The sequence below is a fragment of the Halyomorpha halys genome, unplaced genomic scaffold (assembly GCF_000696795.3).
Source record: "Halyomorpha halys isolate HHAL.00 unplaced genomic scaffold, Hhal_1.1 Scaffold627.1, whole genome shotgun sequence".
In the NCBI taxonomy this organism is placed as follows: Eukaryota; Metazoa; Arthropoda; class Insecta; order Hemiptera; family Pentatomidae; genus Halyomorpha; species Halyomorpha halys.
This window is the reverse complement of record NW_027111080.1, coordinates 623,708-644,660: the sequence shown is the minus strand read 5'-3', so window position 1 is coordinate 644,660 and position 20,953 is coordinate 623,708. Positions and strand designations below refer to the sequence as shown.

General features: G+C 27.5%; 1 protein-coding gene across 5 annotated transcripts in view; it reads left to right on the top strand.

Moving 5' to 3' along the window:
* Nucleotides 1-17,346, top strand: part of Khc-73 (Kinesin heavy chain 73) — a 224,570-nt gene extending 207,224 nt beyond the window's left edge. For 4 of the 5 annotated variants that reach the window (XM_067049162.1, XM_067049160.1, XM_067049161.1 and 1 more), the window contains 8 exons: nt 5,402-5,467; nt 6,902-7,062; nt 7,394-7,506; nt 8,908-9,124; nt 9,202-9,379; nt 11,108-11,269; nt 11,806-11,937; nt 12,864-17,346. In XM_067049162.1, coding sequence (XP_066905263.1) covers nt 5,402-5,467; nt 6,902-7,062; nt 7,394-7,506; nt 8,908-9,124; nt 9,202-9,379; nt 11,108-11,269; nt 11,806-11,937; nt 12,864-12,949 — 1,115 coding nt within the window. In that variant the 3' untranslated portion in view covers nt 12,950-17,346. The remainder of the gene's footprint in view (nt 1-5,401; nt 5,468-6,901; nt 7,063-7,393; nt 7,507-8,907; nt 9,125-9,201; nt 9,380-11,107; nt 11,270-11,805; nt 11,938-12,863) is intronic. The other variant, XM_067049163.1, reaches the window with a different exon arrangement.
* Nucleotides 17,347-20,953: the final 3,607 nt, after the last annotated feature.

Below are 20,953 nucleotides of genomic sequence, written 5' to 3'. Positions count from 1 at the left end.
AATTACCTGTTAGTAACTCCCTCCTCCCCATGTTGTAGAAAATAAATGGTTATAAAAAAATATATAAAACAGGTAAAATTGCATAAAAATCTCTGAATAACAATTACTATTCAACAATATAACAAATAAGCTGTTAAAAAAAAAATTATTAATTTATCTTAAAAGGTATCCCCAAGAAAAAGATAAAATGATTAAATATCTACATAAGTGGACTGTATGTATTGAATGGTATGGTGACCCCTGGTTTTCTTTGTAACATGGATCGAAGAAGTTTATGTAACCTTTAATATCTAAGTTAATTCCTGAACCCAGTCAAACATCAGAGCTGATTTGAGTTCATGCCTCCGCAGATTATTGTCTGAAAACATTATCTGCTCAAAGAATGGCATTCATTTGGAAAAAATAAATATTGATTTTGTTTTTATATTTAAAAAATATTGATATTTTAACATTAGTTGTAATACAAACTTAAAATAACATTATCATTACTTTAATATTTTCATTTTTATTTGATTTTTTAATGATTAGTTAAACTATTGTTTGTAATATGTACATCAAGTCAATACATTTATTACATTACATAATGAATGCCTATTACTATTTTTTTAATGGTAACTTTTAATTGAAAACTTATTTACTTTGTTGTTAATTCCTGCTAATAGAGAATATTTTGGACACCTATACATTGAGGAAGATACTTATTTTAGGAAAACTATTACCTACAGGAAGGAAGTTGAAACCTTTTTGGATAAAATGAAATGTTTTGGTATTCAAGTTTATCTTCTCATTTACTTGATGACCCTAACATTTAAAAAGTTCATGAGTATAGTCTCTTGTTGTTTGCCTTAGTACTTTTGTATGTAAGAGGCATATTCAAAGGTTAGACTATGTTGCAGCTCTTGTAAGTCCAAGAGACCGCATATCATCTAACATTCTCAGCCATCTATCAGTTGCCGCTTTTATTGTTCTCACTAGCCATGATAACTCGTGTGCTCATCTTAACAGAATCTGAGAGAGAGACGATTCTCACTGCTCAGTATGCTTTGCATTGGACATAACCTTCTACTACTTGTACTATCCTTGTCTCAAGAGTGTAAGACAAAATTTAAATGATGATGAGAACAATTGATCGAAATTATAAATTTTTTATGAGGCTGTTCTTATGACCTTATACCTTTATAGCTCTTGGGGTGAACTTGTGGCTTAGGGAAAAAATTATTTTTTTATAGAAATAATATGTATTACTTTATATAAGGCATGGTGGATTTGTGATTGTACATTTTTGGGTACTTTTGGTACATTTTGCCTACCACATGCTTCTTGGTTTATCTACCATGTGGTTACCATAGTTTGGCAAAACCAGAGTGAACTAATACTGCCCATTTGTAGGTCATCATGGCAGGCATTAAATTTCTCATTTATGGCCAAAGTCATGTTAGAATGTTCATTGGATTCTAGTATTCAAGGAATCTATGTATGGTACTTTCACAATCTTTCATCTTTGTTTAGAACAAGAGTAGTGTTATGTCTCTTATTTGCAGATATGTATAAGCTTTCTTAATAGGCCTCATTTTTTCCCCACATAAAAACTGATTTTACTTTAAAACCGTATGAAAATGGAGTGCTAATATGAAACTGGGAGTTGTGAGCCTAGGTTACCACCCACTCTTCATTATAGTGGTTTAATGAACACAAATTATCAATTGTTACCTAAATAAAAGTTACCATTTAAAAAGTGGATTATTTCATTACATATTTTTTGTTTTTGTTTATTTTAATTTATTTGCTTTGCGTTAAATTCTTTATCCCATTGAAAGCTCAGAACTGCTCTTTTTTAAAAATTTATTTATACAATTTTGTTGTTTTGTTTTTTTTATTAGCATTATTTTGAATTGACAAAAAGTAATTTAAAAAAATTAGAAAAGTCAATACAAAGCTATTGTCACATGTCTCATACTTTGCCTTATTTTTATGTTTACTTTTATTGTTGGCCGAACAGGCTCCATTTTGTCAGGTAATAGGCTTTTTATCTGCAACTTGGCATGGTCGTGCATGTAATTTAGATATTGCCTGATCCTGTTTTTATTTTTATTTAGTTTTTTTTTTTAACTGGTAAAATTATTTAGCAATTAGGTCGCTTTATTCTTTAGTTAGTGTTGAAAAATTATAATTAAAGAAAATTGTCTAGTATACTTTTGATGATGATGAAATTCAATTTGTTAGCTGCATAAATAATTTTCATCTATTATTATTAATATTAAAAAAAAAATCAAAATTATCCGATAGAAATAAATTAATAATATATAAAGTGGTGCTTAGACCCATCTTAACTTATGCCTTCCCCATATGGAGTTTTACTAGTTCAACCAATATCTAAAAAATGCGAATATTTCAAAACAAATGCCTGAGAATCATTAATAGTTATTTAAAATGCATCAAAAGATTATCTAAAATGCACGCTGCATTAAATATAGACACCGTACAGGATTACCTATATAAACTGTCTCAAAATTTCTTTCAGTCATGATCTAACTTATTAAACCCTCTAATCACAAAAAGATAATTTCTATTAATAATAATATAATAATAATTTCAGGAACTATCTCATTTCATTAAAAATTAAAACGCTATTCTTCTTCAGTTGCCATTACGGTTCATTAAGAACCTTGATTTCCTCAAAATTATTTCTCATAGAACAATCTTGTTTAAATAATTTAAATTCTATAATACAAATAATTGTTAATTCCTATTCTTCCTCCTTGTTACCTGAGAAATCAAGATGTCAGCTTAAATGTGAATAAAAGACCTCCTTGTTCATTAATTTTATATTTAAAAAAATGTATTCATCAAAAGTTTCAAGTAAAATCAAAACATCAAATGAGCTTAATCTACAACTGTGAATGTCATTTTTGTAAATATATATGTAAAATAAAAAGTTAAGTTTGATCAAGAATTGAAGCAAATAATGCAGTTGTTGGTTTTATATATACACTACAATGTACTTTTGACCATCGCTTGTCCCTAGAAAATAGACTATTATGAAATAATAAATTAATGCGTCTCCCTAGCATTTTCACTGCTTCATTATTTTTAATTTTTGTTTTAATTTCATGCTTATAAAATAAAATAAAATTAGCTAGTTTGAAACAATAGTTTTATTTAGTAAAATAAAAGTAGTTAACAAGTAATTTGAATATATAATCTTGACAAGATTAGAAAATAATTTAGCTAACATCCATATGGTATTAGTGACTGTATAATAGTTTTATTAATGTAAAATATTGTTTACTGTAAAATATGATAAATTATTAGATTTAATTTAATATGACTAACACTTAGGATAAAGCGATTTAGTATGATATTGAAGCCTGCTTTAGGTACGCTCTCGCATGCAATTTGCTTTGAATGATCATTCATTATTTCATCTCCCATAATAAATATCTGCTTAAATCCAAAAAATTCCTTCATTTTTCCATACATTCATATCCTTCCCATGTATCCATTACATCCTTTCAGTGTGAACTTGAAGTATGTAACACTGTAAATACCCACAAGTAGTTGTATCGACTGTGTTTAAGTATAAAGTCTTCAATTGTTTTCGTTTGGCCTTTTTCTCAAAGGTATGCACGATTGTTGTATATAAATATGTTATATTTTTTTAATACAATGTGGGGTTTCTGTATAAGCTGTTGCGCTGATATTATGTATAACTGAATCCGAATGACAATGTTGTATTTTAGTAAGTTATGTTGAAAATGTTAATGTTGTTTATTTATTTTATACCTTTTTTTTTTTTCAATTTTATAGGTGATTGTATGTGTATGCCATAATTTTTAGCAATAATGATTTATTGCTTTTAAGACATATTGCTCATTAAATAGAACCATGTCATGACTAAATATATAAGCTTCAAGTTAGTTTTATATATATACAAGAAATTGTGTATAAATCTTTATCTGTATGAATAGCTCTGTGCTAATCAATCAGCAGCTCTACAACATAGAACATTAGTTTTTTCTTGATATATATTTTTTCTTTTAGGTCAGTACAAACATAAAATTGTATCAATTAACATTATGTGAGAGCGCAGTAACATAGCGATTAAGACACACAACTCTTTATTGTTTTGTTTACATTAGGCATCAAAATCTCAATGAGGAACTGATCACGTAACTTCATAAGCATTTGGTACCAATGTTATTTAAATTAAATTAGAATTTATTGTATATTAATAATAATGATATTCTTGATTTATTCTGGGACTAATCCCTTTTGAATAATATTACAGGCATCAAAATAGCCTTAGAGTAAAATAGAAAATAAAAATGAAATTATAAAGCATAATTAAAAAAATGAATTGAAGAAAGAGATAGAAAAATCAACAACAATAGAATATGTAAAATAAAACCATATATCATATCATAAATCATAAGGCGACTGAATCTAATAAAAAAAAAATGAAAAAGAATCAAATACGAGTGAACTAAAAATAATAAAAAATAGTGCAATTACTGTTTATGTACATATTTAAAAGTTTAAACAAAAAACGAAAATGTAGAAAATAAATAAACCAACAAAAAATCCTCTAACGAATAATAAATCTTAAGTTGTATTCTAATAAATGGAAAAGGAATGAATGAATGAATGAAGTAGTGATTATTTTATGTATAGATACATATATGTTTATAGATTCTTTATAAATATTAAAAACATGCAATAATATTTATCTTAAATATTATCTCTCTTTCCGTCTATTTACATTTTATTTGAAACTTTTAATTATTAATCTTCATGAGCTGGGCTAATTGGAATAGAATGTGGTTGTATTAAATATTAATCATTTTCACTGGCAAAATTTCTTTCAGATATTTTTCTTCATCATAAAAATCATCTAATATCTTTCAATTATGATTCCTGAACCTTTTTTTTTTTTCAGTCATGACATATTTAATAAGCAATATACTCTTTGTAATTTGATTTTAAAATTAAATCTTTTAATCATTTTTAAAGTATTTTTATTGTGTATCTGTATTTTCATGCACATACAGATGTACATAGTATGTGTTGTTTTGTTTGACCATTAAAATAATTAATAACTTTTAAGCCCGATTAGTCGATTTTTAACTTTTGTCCACAACTTTAAATTTGTAACTTATTTTAATATACAGGTTTTGTTCCAGTTATCAAATTAGTCCTACCTTGTTTATATTCCAAGTTATATCATTAAAACTGCAATAATTCTTTTTTTTAATTAAATATCTTCAAGCCTAGTTTTTGTGTTTACTATTTATGGAATTTTTATTCCCTCTGATGTAATGTCTTGAATTATTTCCTTGTGTGTGTAGCGTTTTTTTTATTGGTGTTGGAATGAAATGTTTAATGGTGTTGGGATGTATTTCAGCTCGCCCGACGTTCCTCAATCTGAACATCAACTTGAACACCCTTCGCCTCCAACCTGGCTCTAAACGTATGTTACTAACACTAAACACCCTTCTAACATTTTCTTTTCTAACCTCTTCTACTATATGTTGTCTTATTTCTTGAACTAACTGTTATAATGTTGACATTGAAACCTCTTTAATCTCATAGAACTCAAAGAGTAGTTTTTTTTATGAATAAAGTATCAGGTATTATTAGTTTTTATAGGAAAAAGAAGTTTCATTGTTTAATTGGTTATTTTCATCTGTCAATATGCCTTCCTATTCCATAAGTCCTTATAGTATTCCTTACGTTATGTTATGTATTCCTTTATGGTTTTATAATATTAAGCCCACTTTTTTTAGGTAGTTTCTTATTTCTTATAAGCAATCCTTCTTCCCCTTGATATTAGTATTTGAATATATTTAATTAATTTATGTTCTGATTTTGATATTAAGGATCATAATCTTAATGAATCAACAAATAATAATAAACATAGATTATAGAAGTGATAAGAAATTACTAGACTCCAATTTTTATTAAATTAATGCTAAAATGATTAATGCTACAGAACATATATAACAGAAAATTCACCAATACTATTATTTAAAAAATTACTTCCTTTTCTGCTACACTTGAAGAGATTGTAGACTTCCAAGTTTTTGACTAGAAATAATCTAATGATTTTTAGTGGCTGGATCATTTCGTCTTAGTTTGGTTCTCCTCAACATCCACTCTTCATGATCTGTGCAATATTTTATATCCTAAAGAGTTTATATATATATTGAATTTTGATAATGCCTTCTCTACCCTTGACCGTTAATGAGTTCTGGTGAAAAATATTCATATTGAAGATATATAGTAAATATTTTTTATAAATATTAAATATGTTGTTTTACAGTTGTAATTTAATGTTAAATATATATTTTTATGTTTACTGTAAAGTAAATGTTAGATTGTATGTCGTGAAGATAAGTGAGTTGAATGAAATTAAAAAAAAAAAAAACCTATTTATTTGAATTTTCATGTTATTTGTAACTATTTAACTAGATTTATAAATAAAAATAAAATACTTCCAACAATCATTAACCTAATTCATGGTTAATTGAGTTTATTTCAACACCACCGTAAAACCTTGTTTAATCACAAAATAACTTCAGAAAATGTTGAGAAACAAGGAATAGGATACAAATTTATACAAAGGTTATTAAAAATATTACATTATAGTTTAGTTTAGTCAGGCTATACCATAAATCTTACTTATCGTTATCTAAAAATAAAAGATAATTAGCAGGTATAGTCAGTAAATTAGGAACATGGTTTGTTGAGGTTTTAGACACTAAGAATAAATACTTGATTTAGTTTGTATGTTGCTTTAATCATTATTATATTATTTCTATATAATTTTTAAAATAATTAATTTAAGTATCTGAAAAAAAGGTTATATTTTTCCGATTTCTAAATCTCCTATCTCATGTATTAGCATCACCGAACACTAAACTTGGCCTAAGGATGACCACTCTACATGAGGAACATTCCCGGAACTTCCCGTTAAGTGAAGAGGGTTTGATTGAGGAAGAAGAAGAGGGAGGAGAGGAAGAAAGAGAACCCATCAGGAGATTTTCTGAGTTTGAATCTTTTCAGGTATAGTATGGAAGTTTTCTCTTTTAAATATTTATTTAATGAAATATATAAATTTATTACATACAGTAAGTAATTATGTAGAAATACAAATCCAGATTTGGAATTGGTAATATTATGTTTAAATACCCCAATTCCCAATATTTAGGAGGTTAAGACCTCAACTAGGTGTGATGTAATTTTTTACTGTTCAGAAACCTGGTCCTTGTCTATGATAAACTATTGGCCAGGATGTGAAAGGCTTAATTATGATGTTTCCTAATTATTTCTTCTACAATTATCATTTGTCTCTCGTCAATTTTACATATCTGATAACAGCCTCGCTTATTTTTAGGATTCTGAAAGATCAAAGCAACATGTCAGAAGTTCTCTTCCGAGTTCAAGAACTTTGGATTCTCTCGTTGAGCTTCAATCCACAAAAGGAGGGACACCTAGTACAAGTTCAAGGTTAATACACCATTTTAATATGACAAATATTGATTTATATAGCTTAATTAATCATTTTTGTATGAATTGATTTACTGTTCAATAATATAAATGTGATGATAATGTACAAAAATTTGTTTAAACTGTTATTAACATTTAACTGGTTAAAATAAGGTTAAATTAATCATTAACCCGTTCTTAGGTAGGTGGGATTTCACTTGCCCCAATGGTTTTTAGCTTTTTAAAATTGATTTACTAATTATTTTTTTTAATTTATTGAAATTTACAACTGTATTAAATAAAAAATACAATTAGTAACTGTGATATAAGTTATATTACGATGGGAGGGTACAGTCTTGTGAGAAATTTGCCCATTGGTAGTGTTAAGCTTGAGAAAAAGCCCAAAAGTTAAGTTTCTCTTTTTTAATTATTTTTTACATAATCGCGAAAAACTCCTCATTTGTACAGTAAACCATCATATAATAATTTTAATTATATATAAACGTCGGACATTAAATAGTTAAAAACTATTTGTTCATTTTTGACCGCAACCCTGACCATCTTCTTATATGTAAACAAAAATAGTTTTATCTCCAAAAATGGAGAAAATAACGAGCTGTCAATTGAAGCATTCCTTGCAAAACATTTCAGTGTGAGGTAAAAACACTACTTTTTTTATATTTTACACAACTCTACCTGGTTTTCATGAAGAAGTTGGGTTAAGGGGTGGGTTGGGAAAAAAAACTCCAAAGGATGTGTAGGTTTCCCAAATCTCGATAGATTCTAATAGTACTTACCATACATGTTTTCAAAGTCAAGTAACTTGTGATCCTGAAGAATAACTCATAGTATGTCTTAAAGTCTAGAAGAGATGGGTTGGTATGAGTTCAATAATAAACAGGTATAAACATTTAATTGCTGCCTTGGGTTTTTCACATTCTATCTCTTCTTTTAAATGTTAACTATGCTATTTAGATAAAAAGAAATTAAAATAGCAGGTTCCTTTCTTTATCAGTTTAAAATAAATATCAAAATGTTTGGGGTTGAAAGTGGTAAAGTTTGTTTAAGTAATTAATATATGGAGAAGTTGGTCAGGGGGAGGGGAGGATGTATTCAGAGAAGAGAAAACAAATTATAAGAATAACTTATAATAAATTAATGAATAAGAAACTTAGATTTAAGCCAGAAAATAATTAAAAACAAGCCATAACATTGAAAGATTGAATATTAAATTGATAAATCCAACTTTTTAGAATTTTAAAAACGCTTGTCATAGCATATATTGTATTTTTTGGAATTTTCATTCTTCCAAATTTTAGTGTTAAAATAATTTTTCTAGATTACTCAAAACATATTTTTGATGCTCATGTCTTTTATAATAAAAGAAATGGATTGAATAGATTTCTTTCTTTTGTTTTTCAGTGGCTATGGATCTCAAGCAGTTTCTTCAAGTAATCTCACAAGTGATGATTGTCTCTCTTTGAGATCAATGGACACTCCAGATGACGGAAAGCATTCTTGCCCTCCAGAAGAAGCCAAGGTTCCTCAAACTCCAGTCGTGAAAGAAGAATTTCCCATTCAAGCTAATCATGATAACCAAAGTTCCGAGAATGAAACTCCTGCTCTCGCTCCTGGCAAAGTAGTTTATCCTCTATACAATTAGATCTATTCTTGTTTACTTAAATTATTTTATTCAACACTTGCACTGAATTGCAGGTTGTGAGAAGGCGGAAGAACAGCAGCGGTACTATTAAGAGTAATAGTAACAGAGCTTCCTTTCCTCAGGCCCGAGGGCCGCTTTCTGAAAGTAAGGCTGCACTTAGGCTTGAGAGGAAGTTGTCTGAACTGTCTAATGGCAACGAGAGCATATCATCTTCGGGTGGTAACACTGAAGGTATGATAGATGTTATATTATTTTCTAATATAGTGGAGTCCTAATGATCCAAAATGATTGGGATCTGACCGATATTGGATTAATAAATTTTTTGAATTAAATAAAATCAATCTAAAATAAACTTAAATTATATATTAATGTATGATTACGTAGATAGTATTTATACTAGTGATTACATAGTTTACATTATAAGATTGGTCTAAACATAACCAAATCTTGAGGCAACATGGGTGATAGAAGAGCAGAACACAGTGTAAGTTATTTTAAAAAAAGAAGCAGACAGAACTGGTGTTGTACAGAAATCAGAGCTCTAAAAAACATAACTAGCAGTGAGGAAGCATAGGAAAATGATGTGGACTTCATAGAATGTATCATAATTTCATTTTCGGTTTAAGCATACATTTGGAATCCCAATGTTATATATTCAGGACTCCTCTGTACTTTTATTTATTTAATTAACTAAAATGTAAATTTGTATCTCCGTGTCAAACTGTTTGTTTACCTGGTATTTATTATTTCTCCAAATTACCTCTCTTAAAATTGTTAAATAGTTCTCTAGTCCAAATTCATAATTTATTTTGTCTGATAATAGCTAATTTTTTTTCTCATTCATGATATGTTTTATTTTTATTTTAATCATAAACAAATTAACGCTGTATAAACAAAATATTCTTTGCCTATTCTTATCATTTTAGAATTCATTTTCCTTTTGTAAGAAACATTAAGCGACGCGGAGTATAAGATTGAAATATCACAAAACTTTCCTTACCACTATTGCTCTGATAAAAATTTTATTTTTATTTATTTTTTTTATAAAGTTTATATTATTCGACAATTTAATCATCCTTCAAACAAGCATTTCGAATGTTTAAGAATATATATAATTTTCAAGTTATTGGAAATATCAGTAAATCAAAAGTTACCATGGGAAAAATATGAGTACCAATTTCAATATGCCTGAACTTTGTTAATGTTGGTCCAATTCAAATGATTTTTTTCTTTTTAGGGAATTTAATTGATTTTTTAATGTGTATATGAAAATACCAATTTTTCAAAGGGGCTCAAAAAAGTATATATCTGTTGAAAAATACACATAGAAAATTTTAACTAATTACAATACCCTTCTTACCTTGGTGGTAAGGAAAGTAAAAACTGAAACTTATTTATTTCTTTTTATTTCAGTTTTAATTTTATGTCACTTAATATTACCTTTTGTTTTAAATACTTTATTTAAATTAAAATACAAATTTCTTTTGATCCTTTTCTCTCAATCTCTTTATTCTTCTCCAATGTTTCTGCCCACAGGAGAGCAATATCAATTTCCAATATCAAGGAGATTCCAAGATACGCGTATTTTTTGCTTACATTTCACTTGTCACAATAACTTTATATTTCTACTGTCATACCTTTTTTTAATATATTTTTTTCATTGTAGGCTATAATATGAGTAGGTAGTGACTTATGAGTTGAATTCATCTTTAAAAATAATTATACCAGTTAATATCACTTTTTGATAAATTTCTAAAATAACCGTTTCCTACTTACTAACATTTATAATCTTATTTCATTCACTTCAACCATTTAACAATTTGCTTATTTATCATCACATTCTTATTAAAAGGCCTAACTTCACAATCTTGTGAATAAATTAAGGATCTATTTATTTATAGTAAAACTTGTGATGAACTAGTAAATAATTGTGTCAAATGTCCATTTATTCCTTTATAGATGAAACTGAAACGATAAAGGAAGCTCCACTCCCTGATTGGGTCTGCCTCGGAGAAAGTGTACAAATTAGGCCTTACAACTCGACAGGTGTGATCGCATACATAGGCCCAACTTCTTTCGCACCTGGTACCTGGGTTGGAGTTGACCTCGATGCTCCCATAGGTATCATTTATCATTTCATCTCTCTATCATATGAAAAAGTTTTTATAGTGATCACCTTCTAATTTTTATTTTACATCATGAGTGGGGCTCTCTGTTAGGCCAGTGAAGTTGTTAGTTTTTCCGCTTGCTTATAGATAGTGTTGCTACTGTAATTTCCTCGTGGAAAACGTATATAAAAAAGCGGTCACTTTAATATTTTATTTTACATATGAATATCATGTAATATTTTATTTTACATATAAGTTTGAATAATAAAAATTAGTTAATCGTAAAATTCTATAATTTGTAAAATGAGGTACCCCCCTAGTTTTATAAAGAATCATATTCATGCAAGAGGATTAATATTAAATAGTTTGGGTAACAGTTTTTTTTTTTTTTCAAATAATGTATTTTGAGATTATAAATAGCTATATATCCTCAATTTGATATGTTCTTAAACTTGACATTGTTTTTAGGTATTGCATAACATTGTGAGGTATTGAAGTACAGTGTTTTTAAAATATTAAATTAATAGTTGGTATTTCTTTCTCTTGAAGGAAAAAATGATGGAAGCGTCGAAGGAGTAAAATATTTCGAGTCGAGAACAAAACATGGCATCTTCGTTCGTGCTGACAAACTAATCAGAGACCGAAGAGGAAGAGCTATGAGAGATCAGAAACCTTCTAAAGGTAGTTTTTATTATTATTTTTCAGAAATGTCACCATTAAATTTTAAACCGCTCTTTTCATATATAAAAGTCTGCATAATTATCCCTTTTACAAATGTTATATTACTGAAAATGTTTGTTTTTATATAGTAGTCTGGGAGCCACTGACAAAGGTATGTGCCTATAAAATGATCATGTCCATTGGCACCAAATGTATCCCAACATAAAACCACTGGGATAAAAAATTGTGGTCAGGTGAATAGGATAAATTCTAAGTAATGAAGCAAAATAGCCAAAAAAAAAAAAAAAAGAAAAGAAGAAGCAAAGAAATGGAAAAAATCTGGTTGTTATAATTTTCTGATATGTTTCATGGGTTTAGATTAGCGATAAAAACATTAATTTTCAGCCTCGGCAGACTATTCAAAGTTATTGTAGTTATTTTATCTAGGAAAACCCTAAAATTTTTGTTAATGTTCCATTCCATGCCCGAGATCTTGGAAACTACTACACAAAAAACATTGTGCATGTATGTATATGTAAAAACATTACTCTACTTTCTCAAAGTAGAGTAAATTTGCTAAAAATTTTAGCTCTCTATGTTTAATTGTACAGTTTTTTTCAAATACATTATTTTTTTTTTATGAAAAACAAGAAATCATCATTTAGGGACTTTATTATAGCAAATATCATGGGATATTTCTATGTAGATTATTATAGACTACTTTAAAGTCACTTAAAAAAGCTTCATTTTCAGCATTTATGTATGTCTATATGTTTGATAGTTCTAGAGAATTATCAAACATATAGTCAGAATATATCAAACATGTAGAATTATCAACAGAATAATTAGTCTGAGATAAGTCACCTTTTTGTCATGGGCTCCCAAACTATAATTATTATTTGAGTTTTAAATATTGTTTCTAATTATTTATTTTACCCTTCCTACAGAAAACTCAACCCTTCATCGATCCCGAAGCAGGGGAGAAGGTCTTAGCAGCGTGGGAAAGACAGCTGGTCGTGTTATCGGGAAGTAATAATCTTTTATCTATATTTCTCTTTTCGCTTCTGTCAGCTTATTTCCACAGGACTGGTTTATTTCCACCTCTATGGCTGTGTCAATCCAGAGTAAACAAAAAAATGAAGAAATTAAAAAAAAAACAAAAAAAAAAATGATAAAGAAAGTTAAAATTATTGTATTAAGCGCATGGAGGCCCATGCCTATTTTTCATATATCTAATTATAAATATAAATATATATAGGTTATTCATAAACAATGTTAATTTTTGTTCAATGTCGAATACAGCCTTATTCTGTGTATCATGACGTGAAGGGAACGTCAAGTACTTACTGTATTTATGTAATAAATTGCAATGTACGATATCTGTGACTGTAAGGCTGAACAAGATGAAAATGTGCCAACTTTCATCAGAGGTTGTGCAATCCGGGCATGGCTAAGCCATTCAAAATAAACCAGTCATTATTATATATCGAGAAACCCCTCTCTTTTAAAATGAAATAATGGAAGCGTATAGCTCTTGCCAGGTTTGTTCTTAATTTAATGTTAGCTAGCTTTAGCGAACCCGTCATCCATTGTTTAGAGTTTTATTTTTTCGTTTTAATGCACATTAATTTATCCAGTGCTCACCGCAGGTTGTTTTTATATATAATAAATAAAAGTTATCAAGTTGATTTTCAATTGTTACGGTACAGATATCACATGCTTGCTACTCAACATGATTTGTTACATATATATTTTTGTTATGTGTACGCTATGTCTACTTAAATAGATTAAGAAATAATGAACTTTTTGTTATTGTAATTTTTTATGATTTCTAAGACTACGGGTAAAATATAATAAGATGACAAAACCTCTCATACTGTCGTTAGCATATCAATTTCAAAGTTTAAATAAATGTACATTCTTCATAAAGTTCACAGATATTTATATTTTTTAAAAGTATATATTATAAAGTGTGAAACATTTAATATATTTTTTGCGAAAAAAAAAAAAAATTAAAATCCTATTTCCCGACAATGCTTGGCATTAATGTTTTTTTTTTTTCATTTTGTAGATAAAATGACTTTTTGGGTATGTGCAATATTAGTAAGGAATATCTATGATCTTACTATTTAAGCCTAACATGCGAAGCTTTTACATTATTAAATAAGAGGTGAGATGGAACATGTACTTAAAACTAGAAAGATGCCTAATTAAAAAAAATATATCTGTATGAGAGACTTTGTCATATTAATACCCATAATTCCATTTTGCCTCCTTATTTAAATTTTCTCTTTTGTAATATAAATTAAGCATTATACGAAAAAAAAAATTAATATTCATAGTCTTTTCAATTGAACGGCATTAATGGTTGTATTTTCAATCCTCTTATATGTAATATATTGTATTATAATTAGAAAATCATTTATTATATTGTAATTATCATTTATAAGTATTTAAGAAGAGCGTATAAAAAATTATTATTAATAAAAAAAAAAGCACAAGAATTATTGTATTATATGTGAAGATGCTAAAATCCCTGACAAAAAAAAAAAAAAAGAAAAAAGAGAAAACTAAAAAAACATAGTGAAATACCAAACCCTTATTTCATTTTAGCCAAATCCCAGCTCGCTTTATGTGTTTATATCTCGAGTGAGATTCTTGTTTGTGATAATTAAAATCGCCATCCAATTTTAACAATAATCATATTATTGTATATGTTTAAAAAAAAAAAAAAAGAAAAGAAAAAAATCCATTATTCCATCCTATAAAATGTCCAAAATTATCAATTTCACTTTGTCACTGTCCAGTCATCTTAAAAAATCAAAATGCTGGTTATAGAGTTTTTATAAACAAAATGTGTGTGCTCGACCTCGGGGTTTTAAAACTTGACATCATGATTGGATATAAATAGCTGAGTTAGAAACAAAATTTATAATGAGACATCTTTATTTGAAACGACAAAATGAATAAATTTTTTTAAATTGAAAACTTCACTCCTATAAATTTATAATTTTCAATTCTCCTCAGAAATAATGTATATTTCATTTAAATCTCTTATTAGTTACAACTATTGCTCATGATTAACTCCAACGATGAATTATAAAAATTGAGATAAGGAAAAATTTTAAATGAATCGTTCCTCTGTAAGTGGGAAAATTGGAGCTACCCGTCCCTTTCAGACATTAAATTTTTTCCTCAATATAAAATTTAATCTTGAATTTTATCTCAACAGTTAAATGTAAAAATTCAATCTTAATATTGAATTTTTTTCATTGATAAAATACATTTCTATGCACAATTCTGTAATCAGCATTTTGTTTTATGTATCCTGTTGTCCATGTTCTATGTCCATACGCTGTGTAGCGTTAAATGAATTTTTAATAAGAAAGAAAAAGGGATTGTGTTAGGGGGATTTAATAGTATAGTTTTATAGAAATCAGTGTGCTTGATTATTGTTACCATAGCTATTAATTCAAATGTAATTTTTGTGTGATTTTAGTTAATTGTTCATCTGTTTTAATTATATATGTGATTTTATTTTTATGATCAGGAAAATTAACGAGTGTGGAGATATAATTATGAAATGGTTGCATATTATTAACTTGTTATTCTAATTTTAAAATTGTTATCTTAAGATCATTTTTTTTAAATTACAAAATTTTTCTTGCCATATAAATCGTTTTATAGGCTTTTAGTCTTTGTGTTTTCTTTTTAATTTTCCTTTATTTTTAGTATAATAAAACCTCCATTAACCGTAATCAAAAAGGGTAACAAAAACAGTTAATATAACATATATTTTATTACTTAAAACTTTAAAATAAGCAATGTATTATATTTTTTGTAAGTCTCGTTACTTTTATTGCTAATTATCTATGCTGATATGTTACAAAATTCTTTGAAATTCTAACAACTAAATTTGAAGTCCACTGTTTTGAAACTTTTTTTTCCAACCATATTAAGCCATTTCCAAGACCTAATTCTACTAAAATAAATTATATTAATATCTTTAACAAAGTAACTATCGTACCTTGTTTAATATTTTTTGTACTTGCATTCCAAAGGGCCTTCTTAATCTCTTATGAATTACTTTTATTAAAAATTAAGTTAGGTAAAAGTTTAATTTTCTGATTAATTGTTTAATTAGACTCTTTTTATTCTTATGCCTCCAGTTGATTTTTTCCATTCCCATAGGTTGAAAATCATTGATGCTGACAATCTGGCTGAAGGTTGAAATGTGATGTAATACAAACTTCAATTGTCTTTTTTATATATTTTTTTGAATCAGTGTGTCCAGTGCTAGATAGTGGAGGTTTTATTATAGACCCTTATTTTTATTGTTATTAATATATATATTTTTTTTATGTCCGTCCAGCCAAGCATTTTTAGTTTATTTTTAATTTGAAACATACATTAGTTTTGGGCCATATAAAGATCTTTACCATTTGGTGACAGACTAAGCGAACCGAATTTAAACACTTTATAACATATTTTTTTGTACTTAAAACAAGTCCCTCCTAAGTATAAGTTGTATTATTGTACTTAATCTCATTAAAGTACTCTAAAAGCATTGGGGTTTTAATTGTTTTTTTTCACTTTCTGTAATCAGAGGCCCTTATGGAATTTCTATCAACAATTTATGTATGATTTATTTACCCCTATTTACATATTTTAAATTAGTATTATAACTCATTGTTATTTTCATTTTATCAGAACTTGCTCAACATCACCCATTCATGTTTTGTTAAACTATAAGCAATAAATGCACAAATTTATTTTTAGTTTTATTATTTGTATTATTATTTATTTTCTATTAGTTCATGTTATAAATATTGTGTATAATTCCTCGGATGTCTTTAATACATAGAGTCACCTGAAATATTTTTAAGTTTTTGTAAAAAAAAAAATGAAAAAGTGACCTTACAAAGGGTACAATTAATTGGTATTCCACGAGCATGTGTATTAGTTAATTAATATTATATAAAAAAAATAATCATAAAAGAATTTAATGTTTAACTTTACATTCCAGACAGAAAATATTAAAATGTATTTAATTTTATGAAGAAAAAATAATTGTAAATTTTGTAGAATATGGTTTTGTATATTTGATTGAGTAAGGTTGTGATAAAAAGTGAGGTTACGCACTGGTTGTGGGAGTGTTAAGAGAATGTATTTGTTTCATGTTACTCAAACCCCAGTCATGTTTATGTCGACGGTACTTGCAATCATGTATACGTCAACGGTAAATTACATTTGTCCCAATGGAGTAAATACCTTAACATTGATTAGACTAGTCATTCGTCTTAAAATGGACTGTGAGCGTGCTATCTGTTATATTCTTGTGCTATAAAGTTGATGAAAAGGAATTTTTATTGCCAAACTCAGAGGCATTTATGTACATTTTTGATGTCTGGTAATAAACAATATAAATTTTGTTGTTGTTTTTATTTCATTTTTATTGAATTCCCATGTTTATCCATCACAGACAATATGTACTAACTGAACCTACATACTTCTAGTAATTGATATCTTTTTATGTAATACATTAAGTTTTCATTTACTGATGTATGTTAATATTATGTGAATAATGATATTCATGGAATTAAGAGCTTCAATTTATCTAAAGTTGTCTCTTCCATTATTTTGGCATAAGAATCAGTTTTGCGGTTCTCATTCTCATATGATTTGTACACAAAATTGACTACCCACCTTTAAATTTTATTTAACCCTTGCACTACTTCCCCTTAATGTATATTGCATATATAGGTTAGAAAAAGCAAATAGAAATGCTCACCTTAACATATTTCTTAATATATGACAAGATTTTTGGGGCACATAATCTCAGAAAATATGCTAAAGTATAATTCTCTGTCTATATAAATTGTCTTGTATCCTGTATAACAATGTAACACTCTCATGGAAACAAAGAATTATTTTGTCATAATCTAAGTGAAATAATAATATAGTTTAAATGAGAATAATTTAATTTCAAATTTCTTCCAATTCCCTATTTCACAGTTTAATTATATTCTCACTAGTCAAGTTGCTCCTCTTGGTTTATTTCTTAATTTATAACAGTTCTAATGATACATGTCAAAAGCCTTACTCTCTTAATCTATGTAAATGGTCAATTTTTCTTCATAAAACTAATTTATAACTTAAGAACTATAATCAGGGTTAAATTTTTATATTATTTGAAGTTTTTAACATTTCTTTTATAATAAGACAACACAAACTCATAGAAAGGTGGAATCATTTTATCATAGTCAAAGTTAAACAATAATATATTTTAAATAGCGATATTTTATTGTTATTTTACTATTTCACAGTTTATTAGGTTAATAAGAGCATAAAGGTATGTATAATTATCATTGATAGTAAATAATAACTAATTATGAACACGCTTAAATAAATATAATCGAAAAATATATACACCATTTCAATTCCTATCAATAAAACAAAAAAAAAAGACGATAACAGCTGGAAAATATATTTACAATAGTAGTTCAACTAGCCGATTAAAGATAGCAGCACAAATCAAGAAAGTAGAAAACTGTAGTTTCAATAACCGCCGTAAGAGGCCAGCACCATCCAAGCAGTTCGAAATCCAGCTGGAAAATATATACAATAGTAGTTCAACTATCCGATTAAAGATAGCAGCACAAATCAAGAAAGAAACAAAATAGTAGTACCAATAACCGACGCAAGAGAGCAGCACCATCCAGACAGTCATTTCCTAAGTCGCAGAAATTTTTTATTTAGTATTAGGATATTAGGAAGTTACAGGAGCTCACTCAAACCGGTCGACCCTAGGCGCTGACCAAATTGTTGAGCTCCTGTGATCTTCTAATATCCTAATACAAATCAAAAATTTTCCTGCTAGACTTCGGAAATGGCTGCTTGGATGGTGCTGGCCTCTTACGGCGGTTATTAAAACTACAGTTTTCTACTTTCTTGATTTGTGCTGCTATCTTTAATCGGTTAGTTGAACTACTATTGTATATATTTTCCAGCTGGATTTTGAACTGCTTGGATGGTGCTGGCCTCTTACGGCGGTTATTGAAACTACAGTTTTCTACTTTCTTGATTTGTGCTGCTATCTTTAGTCGGCTAGTTGAACTACTATTGTAAATATATTTTCCAGCTGTGTTATCGTCTTTTTTTTTTTGTTTTATTGATAGGAATTGAAATGGTGTATATATTTTTCGATTATATTTATTTAAGCGTGTTCATAATTAGTTATTATTTAGTATCAATGATAATTATACATACCTTTATGCTCTTATTAACCTAATAAACTGTGAAATAGTAAAATAACAATAAAATATCGCTATTTAAAATATATTATTGTTTAACTTTGACTATGATAAAATGATTCCACCTTTCTATGAGTCTGTGTTGTCTTATTATAAAAGAAATGTTAAAAACTTCAAATAATATAAAAATTTAACCCTGATTATAGTTTTAAGTTGTAAATTAGTTTTATTACACCAAAATATCCATTTGTACAGATTAAGAGAATAAGGCTTTTTCTATGCATCATTAGAACTTGATATAAATGAAGAAGTTAATTAAGAGGAGCAAGTTGACTAGGGAAAATCTCATTAAGGTGTGAATAAAGAGAAGTTAGAAATAAAATTAATAAATATTGCTATTTAAAGTATATTAATACTTGATTTACATTGTAATATAACAATTCCTTCTTTCTATGTGTGTGTATTATATTGTTATGAAGGATAAATAAAAATAACATGACAATTTGGTTCTGATTTTACTACTCTGCTATAAATTAGTTTAATAGGGAAAAATTGAAGACAATTTATGTAGATTAAGATAGCTATACTTTTGATACATAATCTGAGCAGCACTACATATATTATATATAGACAAAAAACTTATTCTGTATAAATAAATAAATAAAGATGAACATTACTTTATTCTTTCACTCACCTATGTATTAAATATACTGTAAGAGGAAATATTTCAAACGTGAACAATTTTGAATTTGAGTTATCAATTTAAAACATGTTTGACGATTCCCTGAGTCCAAATACCAAGTTTTACAAAATGGCAAGTGTGTGAATGTGAACCAATCTCCAAAACGAAATGTATGAAACTACATATTCAAGGTAGGTACATACAAGGGATGTTGCAGCAATATATATTACATAATTATGTGTTAATTGTTGACTGTGTATATTATAAAAAGAGAAGATGGTTGGGGGTTTGGTCTATGAATAATAAAATTATATAATATATGTACCAAATGACCCCAAAGTGGTTAGCCAAAATTTGCCATATTAAAAGAATTTTAGGCTATGTAAATAAGAAGCAAAGTTTGAGTACCAAGGGACTCATCTAATTCATCATATACTGCACCTAATTTAGTGAAGAAATAATTTTATTCTGTTATGATTTTTGGTATTAAGCAGATATATGAAATGTTAAATTAACAGAGCTAGTTTTATTTATGTTTCATTTTAGTTGTCTTCATGCATAAGTCAAATTAATTCCCAGTTAGTATACAGGTTTACAATATTAATAGTTTTTTTTAAAATATGCTATTGCTTTAAGGTCAAAACATTAAGAAATAAAAATACAATGATTTTTAACCAATATATTTTTTTCTCTCCAATCAATGTTTTTTAGTAAGTAATGTAGATCTTAAAAAATTATAAAAAGTGTAGATCTTATGATGAATTATGATAATGATAATAGTCTTTATACCAGAAAAAGTACTCATATTTTTTATCTGTAGTTTCATACTGAAATATTTACAATAGAATCCATTTCATTTATCAATTAAGTTCGGAGCTGCCCTGTATGCTCTAATGTAGGTAATTGTTTTAGTTATGGAAGGTAGGTAAAGAAGCTGTCTTTTTATTACATTCCTTTTTGATTTGAAGAGTATATAATTGTTCAATTTGCAATTAAAATTCATTAAAATTGTTTAAGATAGGTCACCTATTCGATTTCACCAAAATAGAGAACTAATGCTTATTTTTGAGAAATATATTAAAAATGGATACAATATTGAATC